General features: G+C 35.8%; 1 protein-coding gene across 2 annotated transcripts in view; it reads left to right on the top strand.

The window, feature by feature from the left end:
* cntn3a.2 (contactin 3a, tandem duplicate 2) overlaps window positions 1-12587 on the top strand; it is a 104433-nt gene extending 91846 nt beyond the window's left edge. For both annotated transcript variants that reach the window (XM_051097185.1, XM_051097186.1), the window contains 4 exons: window positions 265-451; window positions 4572-4684; window positions 5052-5217; window positions 7946-12587. In XM_051097185.1, coding sequence (XP_050953142.1) covers window positions 265-451; window positions 4572-4684; window positions 5052-5217; window positions 7946-8046 — 567 coding nt within the window. In that variant the 3' untranslated portion in view covers window positions 8047-12587. The remainder of the gene's footprint in view (window positions 1-264; window positions 452-4571; window positions 4685-5051; window positions 5218-7945) is intronic.
* The last annotated feature ends 718 nt before the right edge of the window (window positions 12588-13305 follow it).

The raw sequence follows: 13305 nt of genomic DNA, 5'->3' as shown, positions 1-13305 counted from the left end.
TGTTCTTACCGTATGCATAGGAGGCCCTCTCTGCAGCATGGGCGAAATGGCTTTTCTCCATCCTTTTTAAGGACACAGAGAACACATTACACATTCCTCTCTGAAACTCTTCATCCATGTCACCCCAAACCCACTGTGTGGAAATAAGTAAAAAACTCCTGTATAATAATTCTCCTGTACTGAACATAATGGCATTGTACCATTATATCCATGAGACTTTGGATCCAACAGGCTGTGCTTTCTCTCCATTGCTCTTGAAATCAGGTGGTGTACTGGGAGGACGATACAAAACCAGAGACCATGGGCAAAGTCAGAGTGTCTGCCAATCAGAACAAGGTTAACATCAGCGGTCTGCGAGGATACACTCAGTATTTCCTAACAGTGAGTGCTTTCAACACAGCAGGAACTGGCCCTCTCTCTCCCACCATCAACGTGACCACCAAGAAGTCCCGTGAGTATACGCTTGTTAGAAATTATCTCTGCATATATATCTTTTTTTGGTCTAATTTTAATATTTGCATTTTGTAAAAAAAAAAAAAAAAAAATATTATAATTATAATTAATAAATTAATTAATTAATAAAAGTAGAAATGCACTTTTTACTGTTTAAACAGAATAAAGACGCCTGTCATCTGGCATATATTTTACCAAGGGTTCATTTATTTGATCAAAAATACAATAAAAACAGTAGTACTGTGGAAAAATAAAACTCTTTTCTATTTTGATATATTTTCTTTTTTTTTTTTTTTTTTTTTTTTTTTTTTCAACTGATATTAACTTTTTGTTTATTGGACTGTTTTATAAAATCAATATTACATTTGCAATCGTACTGATATTTGGAGAAAAAAACTGTACTTTTTGTAAGGTATTAACTATATCAGATTATATACATTTAAAAGACAAATAGAAGTCATATACGGAGGCTTATTTGCTTGCTTGCTATTTTGGGGGAATTCTAAATATATATATATATATTTTTTTAAATGTATGTTTATTAAAGCATATGATTTGACATACAATTCACTTGTACATTCTAAAAGCTTTTTTTTACTAATTCAAAATAAAATAACAAAGACAATAAGAACAATAAAAAAAAAAAAAAAAAAAAAAAAAAAAAAAAAAAACACTACTATCCGTACCCTCTTCCACCCGACTAACCCCTCCCCATTTATCTCCACCCTTCCCCGTAGAGACCCTCACTCAAAAACCATTACCATTGTCCTATATTGTGTGCTAGGATGTGGACTGTTGAACTGGATTTGTAGTTTTTAGGTATGATATAAGGGGTTTCCATGTTTTATTGAATAAGTTGAGCCTGTTTCTCAGTGTATATCTTATCCTTTCTAAATGAAGTGTGTTAGTTAAATCCTCTAACCACATCTTAGAGGTAGGTACTGTTGCGCTCTTCCATAAGATGAGGATTAATCTCTTTGCTATTATGAAGCAATAAGAGAGAAAACGCTGTTGTGCCACACTTAGTTTTCTGAAGGTCTCAGATATTCCAAGAATGATAAACATGGGGTCAGGTTCGATTGAAGTATTTATGACCTCAGACATAACGTCACATATATCAATCCAGAATAATTGAACCCTTGGGCATAAAACAAAACTATGGAGAAGTGTTGCTACGGAAGATTGGCACCTATCACACATGGGTGACACTTCTGGGTATATGTTATGTAGTTTCTCTTTTGAAAAGTGAAGTCTATGTATGATTTTAAATTGGACAAGACAGTGTCTTGTATTAACTGAACAATTATGTATGTTTTCAAGACTTTCTTTCCATAAATCATCTGGAATAGATTCACCAAATTCATCTTCCCACTTTCTTTTATACTTTTCAGTAGACGGGGAGCTTATTAGTAAGAGATTGTTATAGACACAGGATATAATTTTACTTTCGTTAGGAGACAATTTCAGACAATCATCTATTTTGGATTGTGGTTCAGTCTCAAATTCTCTTAAGTATTTCCGAACGTAGTCCCTAACTTGAAGGTAACGAAAGAAATTATTTTTTCCCAGCTCATGCTTCCTCTGTAGTTGCGTGAATGATGCAAAGACGCCTCCTACGTATAAATCACCAATACAGTGGACACCACTCTCACCCCATGTAGAAAAGGCTCCATCCAAATTGGAGGGGGCAAATGTGGGATTTCTATTGATGGGTAACAAAAGAGAGATTGGTTTAAGATTAAAGGTGGTCTTGATTTGTTTCCAGATACGAATCATGCTATGAATGATGGGATTGTTATTATACAGGGACTTATTAACTGCGACTGGAGCTAGTAAGACCGCGGCTATGGAATATGGGTGGCAGTCCTCCCGTTCCAGCATCAGCCAATCAGACATTGGTATTGATGTGTTCAACCAAAAGGTAAACATCTTAATCGCTGAGGCCCAGTAATATAGTAAAAAGTCTGGAAGTGCCAATCCCCCGTCTGGCTTTGGCCTACAGAGATGTTTTTTACCTATTCTGTGAGCTTTATTTTGATATATTTTCAAATGCCATTTATTTCTGTGATGGAAAAGCTGAATTTTCAGCAGGCATTACTCCAGTCTTCAGCGTCACATGAATAGAAAGCATTTATTTGAATGGAAAATTTTGCATCATTATAAATGTATGTACTGTCACTTTTGTTGTGTGTCCTTGCTGAAAAAAGTAAAGAAAAAGAAATATTAAAAGGATTATTGGTCAAGGTTTCTGTCAGCATTTAATCACCGTCATCATTCCAAACCTTTATGTCTTTCTTTTTTGTCCATAGGAAATAAAAAGAGATATTTAAATGACAGTTCATGCTGCTCTTACTCATACAGTGAAAGTTATCCTTAATTTGCGTACTACAGTTGTAATTGGAATTATTCAACCCCCTTGACCTGCAAGAGAACAAAATTTTATAAAAGCAAGGCATCAGTAAACTATTAGAGAAAGTTTATTAGTTCAAATTTGAGTAATTCTGAGAACGTAAGGTGATGAATAATTAAAAAAAAAAAATCAAATTGGCTCTAAATGTTCATGTTCAAAATTATTCAAATCTCAAAAGTCAAATTTGGTGCAGAATCTTTTATTCGTTAAACCACCAATAAACGCTGTTTGGAATTGCTTAGACTGCAATCCTGGCCCATTCCTCACCTTAAAAAAGATCACTGTTAATCTTTGGTTTTCACATTGCCACTGCTTTCTTCAAATTCAACCAAATATTTTTAATGAGAATTAAATCTGAAGACTGAACAAGCCACTTAAGAACATTTTATGACTGATCCCTGAACCAAGCATAAGTAGATCTGAATGAATACTTTGGGATGATTGTCCCGCAGGAACGTCCATTGATCATCAGCTTCAGTCTCTGCAACAAAGGCATCACAATTCTTGCCAAAATGGCCTGATACTTCAAAGAATCTGTGATATCCTTCATACGTTCATGATTTCCACTTCCTGCTACAGTAAAACAACCCCATAACAGGACTAATCCACCTCCATTTTTGACAATGGAGATCAAGAAAATCTTTGACTTTTTTTTTGCACCAGACATACCGCTGATCCATGGATCCAAAAAGTTCCAGTTTGGTCACATCACTCCTTAAAACACTTTTCCAGAACTCCACAGAAGTGGTATTTGGCAAGATGCCCCAAAAAGGCAAATTAGTCTAGTGTTCTTCTTATACTCTGCATTAAAATGTTTTTCAATCTTAAATTGTTTGGCTCTCAGATGTTCTGATCAAACATTTTATGATACTGTGCTTTTTTTGTTCAACACCCTTAAAGATTTTCTAGTAAAACACATTTTGAACAAAGAAATAAGGCTGCCAGCTGTTTCTCTAGGAACTTTTAATGTCTTGGAAATCTCCATGTAGCCTTAAACTTTCTAATATAATAAAACAGTTTTTTTTCTCTATAGCTTTTGTGAGAGCTCTGTTGACTTTGTCATATTTGCTACTCAGCTTCAGCACATATGGGTTAAATGTATGTATGTGTAACAGCCCAAGCTAATTCTGTTTTTTAATAGAGTTTCTAAAGGCTTAACTGTATTTTAAGACAATTGTGTTCCCTACCATAAAAATAAGTGACTTAAAAACAGCAATGTTGAATAGGGGTTGAATAAATATGACAAAGTTGTGTTATTAAAAAACCGTAAACCTCAAAAACATTGACATTATCCCTTTTAATATGTCAGTAAACTGTTGTAGACACAAGTTTTATAAAGTCCTTAATCTTCAGAAAAGCTTGTATTTGTAAAGTACTGCAGTCTATGGGGAGTTGAATAATTTTTATTGCAACTGTATATGTTCATATGATCTCAAAAGACTAGGAATATAACATACAAAACATATGGACTATTTTTGGGGTGTTTTTGTCCTTTTGTGTGAACATTCTGCTGAATGTTTCCTTTTGTGTTCCACAGAAGAAGGAAAGTCATGCATGTTTAAAATACCAGAACTGTCTTTCTAGTTCTAGAACTATCCATTTAAGTGCGATACATTATGACATTATGAACAGACAGCCAGCCAGGCACCTCTCCTGGCTTTCCAATGTCGTCACATGTACAGTAACTAATGGTGGTGTTTCCTCTCAGCACCCGGGCAGCCACCTTTGAACGTGGAGTGGAATCTGATTGGCTCTAAGCTGACGGTTCATTGGGAGCCTGTCATTTCTCTGGAGATGGAGTCAGACGTTACTGGGTATCAGGTAAGTGCTTCCCAGCAATGTAAACCTCAAAGCCAAACTGCAAGGCATTATTTTCACATAATCACATTAGCTTGTTCTATTCCAGTGAGCATTTAGGAAACAACCACATTAAAGTGCTTATATTATTTCTCTTGTTGGACGATTACCCACCTTGGTGGTAACGGAAATTAAAAATAAAACTAATTTATACCGCAGATCTACAAAATAGGTGCTGTACGGTATAGCAAAAACACCAGGTGTGCTAATAAACACTACAGTTCCCCACAGTGTATGATAATTTGATTTTACTTCCTTTATCGACTAAAATAGCTTGTGCTGAATAAATCTGAGTGGTTGTTAGCACCTCTTTCTCCTTTGTTCTCTTCAGGTGTCTTACAGAAGGAATCGGCACAAAGAAATTAACACAATAACAACAAATCTGACCTCAGTGGAGCTCACGCTACCGGCAGATGATGACTATATCATCCAGATACGAGCGCTGAGTGACGGAGGAGAAGGGATGCCAACCGAACCTATCAACATACATAAACTTAGTAAGAACACATTATTTATTTTAATTTAATGCTAATTTAATCATTTGATTTGAAGGAATGAAGAAAAAACTCAAATAGATACTGTTTGTTTGAACCTACTCATCAAAGAATCATGGATCATGACATGGATTTTTGTTTATTCTAATATGTTCTATGAGGTTTACTTATAATGTTAATAAAGGGTTTTTTTGCACAAAAAAAAAGAGAAAAAAAATATGATTTTCAACCCTCATTCTGACCCTCTGTTTAAAAAGTCTCAGATAATCGGCCAATAATCGGCCACTGTCAGTGTTGGGGAGCAACTAGTTACATGTTACGGAATTACGTAATTTAATTACAAAATAAATGTAATTGTAATTGGTTACAGTTACTGAGAAAAAAATGTGTAATTAAATTACAGTTACTTTTGAAAAATGCCAGTGACTACAAAGGGGATTACATCTGATTTTTTCACACACCCACCCCCACTTGCAGATTCAATTGACGTCTTTTAAATTGCATTGACTGCTCTAAAATGAGACACCAATGTTTCAGGAGTTTAGGATACAGAATAGGACACATGCTTATTCGATAACTTTTATTTCCTATTTGGGTTTATGCATAAACTTTATTTTTTAAGATTTTTTCCAAGGCATTGTTAGATGCTGGTGTTTTCTGTCATAACTATGCAAACATTTGATTTCAAACCCAGTATCATAGCTATTAAACTATTTCTTGTTATGGTGTTATTTATGTTATGATCTTGTTATGACATATAGCGGTGACCCGAGTTCGATTCCCCAAAAAATAAGTAAACAAATAAAAAAGTCTGAATTTGTGGTGGCTGTGCTTTAAATTAAATTATTACACAGCTCAGACTCTTTTGGGGCAACTTAAATCAGTGCTATACGTTTGATAATTTCTCTTGGCAGAAGCTTTGCGTTTGGTTAGCTAATAAAATATTAAAGCTTAATTCAATATTATCTGTACAATTTCTTAATTCTGTCATCCTGGCATCGTGGACTTGTTCTATTGTTTCATACAAACGCAGCTGCTCCCTTTTTTTTTTTTTTGGTACATTGTAATGGATTATAAGATAACTAACAAACTAGTACTACTACTTAATTATTTATGTGGTGAAATGTTGTGTAAGAAACTGGTATGACCTCACCGTATCCCTAAAATGTCTAGTTTGAACTTGCCGTTTGCTAGCAACTGATTTCTTCATGGAAGCTTTGCGTTCAAATATTTCAACTCAGATCAGTGTTTCGTGTCTAATTATTTTGACACGAAACAACTAAATAATCTATCGAGCAGCTGTGTAATAAGTGAGATAATGTACATTCAGCCAGTTGTTTTCGTAAAATAAAGATGTACATTATCCCTTACTTATTATAATCTTAATTCAAGTTATGAAGGATTTTGAAAGTCTGACAGTAATCAGTGTTGAACGCTACTGTAAGGTTAACTCTGCCTGGTTTAAATGTTTCAAAATGATTAACAGTTGAAAATATTAGAAATTTAGAAAAGTAATCAAAAAGTAATTAAAAGTAATAAGTTACATTAATAAAGTAATTGAATAGTTACACTACTTACTACATTTTAAATCAAGTAACTTGTAATCTGTAACCTATTACATTTCCAAAGTAACCTTCCCAACACTGCTTTTTACATAGACCATATGATCTGTGAATTCTTCTTGTGGACAGTTTGTGAACAGTGATACATGTGAATGACACTGACAGGGTAATGAGTGTTGTGAAGTCACTGCTCATATTTGGGGATTACCATTTAGGACCTTTATGAAAATGCAGTAAGCTCAAAAGAGGCCAAAAAAAAGAGAGGCTACCATCCTGGTGTCCCTGTTGGACGGTGTTACTTTAGAAAAATGAGTGATTTATGAATTCCATTTTTATCAGTTGTTTATATTCGGCTCATTTATTCCTACAGCCATGTCTACATCCTAACGCAATATTACATTTCCGTACGGGAGTTAAACCTGCAGGCCTGTGCAAAGCACATCCACTGCCTTTCTCTTTCAATGCCCATGATGTAAAAGATAAATATTCAATGCCAAAGGGATATTAAACACACAGGCCCCTATAAAATAAACAATGCACAGTTGACCTCATAATGTTCTCCTCCTGTTCCCCCGAGTGAACAGCGCAGGTGCAGTTTGCAGCGTAGACGCTCTCTTACTGCAGCCCACAGAGTTTAATGCGCCTCTCTAAATGAGTTCTCACTGATTTGATGTGTCCTCCTCGTACACCTTTTATTCTCCACTGGGCTAAGCAGTCTGATCTTTATTAACTAGCCCAAGCTCTCGCCATCTATCTCTGCCCGTTGGTTTCCGCTCCCCCATGGATACAACGTCACAGGCTGATGCAACTGCAAGGGACAACTGTTCTATGTGGCTTATTGTTCACATTTTTCATCTAATGGCCTGCAACGTCTCGCTTTCAGGAAAAAGTCCTGACTCTTTTTCGTTGTTAATGCTGGAAATTATTAGCTGTGCCAAGGTTTGCTAACATTACCATTAATTTGGAAAAATGGAAAAAACTGGTAAGCGTCTACCTGAAGTCAATGCAAATCCACTGTACTGTAAAGCTACTGATAAAGCCATAATTTCGTCCTTCAATTCCCGAAGATGCCTTTTTTATTGCTCTTGTATTACTCCCAGTCTATTTATATTCATTAATTACAAGTTAATAAGCTTCAGCGCCTTTAAGTCCTGTTTTCCATGTTTCAGGTATGAGCGTACGAGGGTCCAGAGCCTGGCGACCCAACGCTATCCCCGTCTCCTTGCTTTCTATCATCGCGTTATCGACACTGCGACCGGCTTTGTGTTAACGGTCTGAAGGATCGAGCGTCCTCTGACCGCTTTGATTGCCTGCGCTCTTCCTCACTGTGGAATCGTTGGAGAGGTGCACCGAAACACTTTTGAAGCGAGATTATCGATCCATCTCTCCATAGTTATCTGAGGCAATGCCCAGCGAGCCGTTCAAGAAGCGTAACGGGAAAACGTCAGCGTCACAGTGGTGGGATTTCGTGTGCATGTGTTATGTACTGTGTATCATTCTGTCCTTGCAAGTGATCCGAGACCCTAACAAGGTTTCAACCGAAGGTTTTTGAAGCATATTGGTGTATGAGGAGGGATGAGTCATGTTACTGCACTAAGATTTCATCTTCTCATTGATCCCTCAGAACAAATGCCTTACTTCCATGTACATGCCAAAGTAGTTAACATGCTTTTATTTCTTACAAAGCTACTGTTTGTTAAACTTGTGATTGTTTTGTAATTATCACATCATTAATTGAAGGATTAGTTCACCCAAAAATCATTTACACACCCTTGTGTTCACGTGGCTTTTGTTTTTCTGTGGGACACAAAGGAGCGATTTTAAAGAATGTTTCCATGCAATTACAACGAATGGAGGCCTTTTAAAGTAAAAATCTTAGGCCATCTTAGGCCATCTTAGGCCATCCAAGATGTAGATGAGTTTGTTTCTTAAACAGGTTTGGAGAAATTTAGTATTGCATCACTTGCTCCCCAGTGGATCCTCTGCAGCAAATGGGTGCCAACAGAAAGATAGACCAAACAGCTGGTTTAAAAACCAAAGTAGTCACACAATTCCAGTCCATCTTGTAAAGTGAAATACAAATCTATCATTAAGTCCATAATCTATAAAATCATTCCTCCAGTGAAAAACTCAACATATTTGTTTAGAACTGTTTTTGCTTGTAAGCTGTGCTTGATCTGTGCATATTTTTCTTTTGATTCAGACAAGATTACCTTTTTTACTGGAGAAAGCAATTTTATAGATGGAGGACCTATATTATACGTGGAAGCAACTGTTTAAAGTTAAAAACATCTGTAAAATGCATTTATTTATTACCAACACTCAGCTTTTCTCTTCACAATATGTTAATTGATGGACTGTAGTCGTGTGGATTACTTGTTACATTTTATCAGGTGTTTGGACTCTCATTCTGACGGCACCCATTCACCGCAGAAGATCCACTGGTGAGCAAGTGATGTAATGCTAAATGTAAGTAAATGTATGTAACCCTCGTTTCCTGAAGGCAGGAACGGTGACGTCACGTCAGTGTGACCAACTAATTAGGATCTTAATTAGTCATTCATAGCGGCGTGACGTCGAGAGTGACCAACTGAAAGGGATCCCAATTAGTCGGTCATACCAATGTGGCGCATAGACTGACCGACTGAAAGGGAGCGTCTCGGTTACATATGTAACCCTCATTCCCTGAAGGAGGGAACGGAGACATAACATCGATATGACCGACTATTTGGGATCCCAATTAGTCGGTCATACCGAAGTGACATCGAGAGTGACCGACTGAAAGGGACCTTCTCAGTTATGTATGTAATCCTCGTTCCCTAAAGGAGGGAACGGAGACGTCACATTGGTATGACCAGCTATTTTGGATCACAATTAGTCGGTCATACTGACATGACAACGAGAGTGACCGACTGAAAGGTAACGTCTTGGTTGCATATGTAACCCCCCTTCCCTGGAGGGAAGGAAGGAATGGAGACATCACAACGGTATGATTGTCTGTTTCGGATCCCAATTAGTCAGTCATCCCGATGTGACGTTGAGAATGACCGACTGATCTGACTCATTTTGAGAATATGATTTCTTTTATATTCTCATAAACCTGCAATGAAATTACAGTAACATACTGTAATTTTGTTGCAGGTTCATGAGAATGTAAAGCTAATGTATAGCTACAGAGGGCTAGGAAAAAAACAAGTCATATGTGACCCTGGACCAAAAAACCATAAGTAGCACAAGTATATTTGTAGCAGTAGCCAATAATACATTGTATTGGTCAAAATGATTGATTTTTCTTTTATGCCAAAAATAATTAGGATATTAAGTAAAGATTATGTTCCATGAAGGCATTTTGTACATTTCTGACCATAAATATAGTAAAACGTCATTTTCAATTAGTAATGTCCATAGTTGTATCTTGGGCCAAATACTGTCCTATCCTAACAAACCAAACATCAGTGGAAAGCTTATTTATTCATAATGTATAAATTTCAATTTCAAAAAAATGACCCGTATGACTGGTTTTGTGGTCCAGGGTCACATATGCTTTTTTTAATAATCAAATTCCTCATTTACGTTCATTATATTAAACAGAGCAGCCAGTATATTCTTTAGAAATTCACCTTTTTGTGTTCCAAAGAACAAAAAAAGACATTTGGAATGACATGAGGGTGAGTAAATAATGACAGATGGTTCATTTTTTGTGTGTGAATGATCCCTTTAAGCTACTGTTTGTTATACTCGTGATTGTTTCGTAATCACAACATTAATTAACATTTAGCCTTTGCTTAGCAGTTCAGTTATTTTTTCAAGAGTTGTCTCTGTGCCTTATCTATGTTTTAGCACACACAAGGCTTGTATTTGTTTGCTCCAGGCACCATGTTGCAGCTGCAAGCCTCTAGTATTCATGATTGTCGGGGTTTTTGACAACACCAGGAAAGGTTATGGGTAATTTTGTGTACACTCACAATGATAAAGTAACAATATCATATGATAATGACATGAGGGAACTTATTAGACTTTTCTTAATATGCTAGAGATGTTCTAAGTTCAAAATTTGATTAAGCATTTAGTCTGAATGCAGTCATAATTTGGTTTAATAAGAAAATATAATTTTCAATGATCAAAAATGCACTGTTTTAGTAATATGTGGGTGAAAATGTAATTTTAAGATGAGACACTAATTATTACTGCATTACAATATGAGAGATGTTAGATTTTCTTTTCTAACTAACAAATTCTGGAGTGCATTTTTAATGACCTTTTTTTATTAGTATCACTTTATTATCCCTTGTGAAAAAGAAATGTTCTTAATTATATTAAATTTGCAAGTGTAGTGTACTTTAAATATTAAAAGTGTGTTTAAATGGTAATATTAATGAAAAATGAAATCACTTTCATGACCGTTTAACTATAAAGTGCACTTTGAAATATTGATTTATCAATATTTTGACATGCTTTCAAGAAGTACACTTAACTTGATTTGTTGATTAACATATTAAAGCACATGTAAAGTACTTGTAGTTGTTAAAATTTAATAGATTTATATTAAATTGCAGCATTGCAAATGTGTAATTACAAACATATTTCAATACATGACAAACAAGTTTCAACAAAAAATTGCATTAAAGCATTTTATCGTAAACGCTTGTCAGTACATTCAGCAGTACAAGTGATTATGAAATACTAACTGTATTATTTCCATAACAAGCAGTCTTCTTAAAAGCATACTTAAGTGTACTTCTTTTTCACAAGGGATAACTCAAGTATACTTTTTTTTTTTTTCAGATTTTTGGAAAACTGAGAATGAGTATGCGATATCTGTTTTCTAATTGTAGTGTTACAATTTTCAGGTACAGCAAAGTGAGTCTGATACGACAGGTTTAATGTATTAATAATCTGTTAAGCACTACGGTATAAACTCAGAAAACATCCTTGACCCAATTTAAGTAGTTTTTATACAACAACAAATTAGATGTCAGCTTGTGTTATTTTCTTTGCCCTCGGTTTATCTGCATTGTTATACCTGAGAGAGCATATTCAATCTGCTGCCGGTGTTTCTTCACACAGCAGAGTATGCAAACACTTTCGTATTGGCCGTTGCTTTTTGTACAGATAGTACAGATATCAGCGCATCCCTAGCTGTTATTCGTTTTAAAAGGGCGGGCAGCGCTGGATACTGCAAACGTCTGCTGCATCTTAAACCAGAAATGCTGAGTGGTTGCTAAAAGCCACTTGTGGGTTTTTTTTTGTTTTTTTTTTGGCCATGTACATTGTGACTTGTTCTTCTGTGACTGTTAAAAGTTCTGGTACTTTATGTATTTTCAAGCTTGTTTAACAAACCACAGATAAATAGTTTGTGTTTTATTTGTTACTTTCTCGCTGTGCTGGACTGCGGCGCAGATTCTAGGCCACTCACCAGATGCCCCTCAGGGCCTATATCAGCTGAATCAGATGTGTTTAGGAAAGTTTGGGGCAAAAAACTGCTTACCCAGTAGTGCTCGAATTGCTTTAGACTCTTTCAGTCCTGGTAATTAAAGGAATAGTTCACCCAAAAATAAACAGTTGCTAAACATTTACTCACCCCTCAGACTTCACTGGAACAGAACGGAGAGATTTAGCATTAAATCACTTAGTGCTCCTCTGCAGTGAATGGGCGCCGTCAGAACAACTGATAAAAATGTCATCAGCTATCCATAATCTGTATTTCTTGTGGATTATTGTGATGTTTTTATCAGATGTTTGGATTCACTCCATTCGTGAGCAAGTGATGTACAGTTGAGGTCAAAAGTTTACATCCCCCTTTCAGAATCATTAAAAATGTTATTTATTTTACCAAAATAAGAGGGATCATACAAAATGCATCTTATTGTCTATTTAGTACTGACCTGATTAAGACCAGATATTTCACTAAAAGATGTTTACATACAGCCCAGAAGAGAAAATGATAGTTGAATTTATAAAAAATTACCCGGTTCAAAAGTTTACATCCCCTTGATTCTTAATACTGTGTTGTTACCTGAATGATCCACAGCTGTGTTTTTTGTTTAGTGATAGTTGTTCTTGAGCCCCTTGTTTGATCTGAATAGTTCAACTGCCTGCTGTTCTTCAGAAAAATCCTTCAGGTCCCACAAATTCTTTGGTTTTTCAGCATTTTTGTGTATTTGAACCCTTTCCAATAATGACTGTATGATTTTGAGATCCATCTTTTCACACTGAGGGCAACTGAGGGACTCATATGCAACTATTACAAAAGGTTCAAACACTCACTGATGCTTCAGAAGGAAACAATGCATTAAGAGCTGAGGGGTGAAAACTTTTGGAATCTGAAGATCAGGGTAAATTTAACTTATTTTGTCTTCTGGGAAACATGTAACTATCTTCTGTAGCATCTGAAGAGTAGAACCAAATGAAAAAATATGATGTTTAGGCAAAATAAGGAAAACGTGCACATCTCCATTCTGTTCAAAAGTTTTCACCCCCCCAGCTCTTAATGCATGTTTTTTCCTTCTGGACTATCAGTGAACATCTG

This window comes from Labeo rohita, chromosome 23, assembly GCF_022985175.1.
Source record: "Labeo rohita strain BAU-BD-2019 chromosome 23, IGBB_LRoh.1.0, whole genome shotgun sequence".
NCBI lineage: Eukaryota > Metazoa > Chordata > Actinopteri > Cypriniformes > Cyprinidae > Labeo > Labeo rohita.
This window is presented reverse-complemented; position numbering and strand designations above follow the sequence as displayed.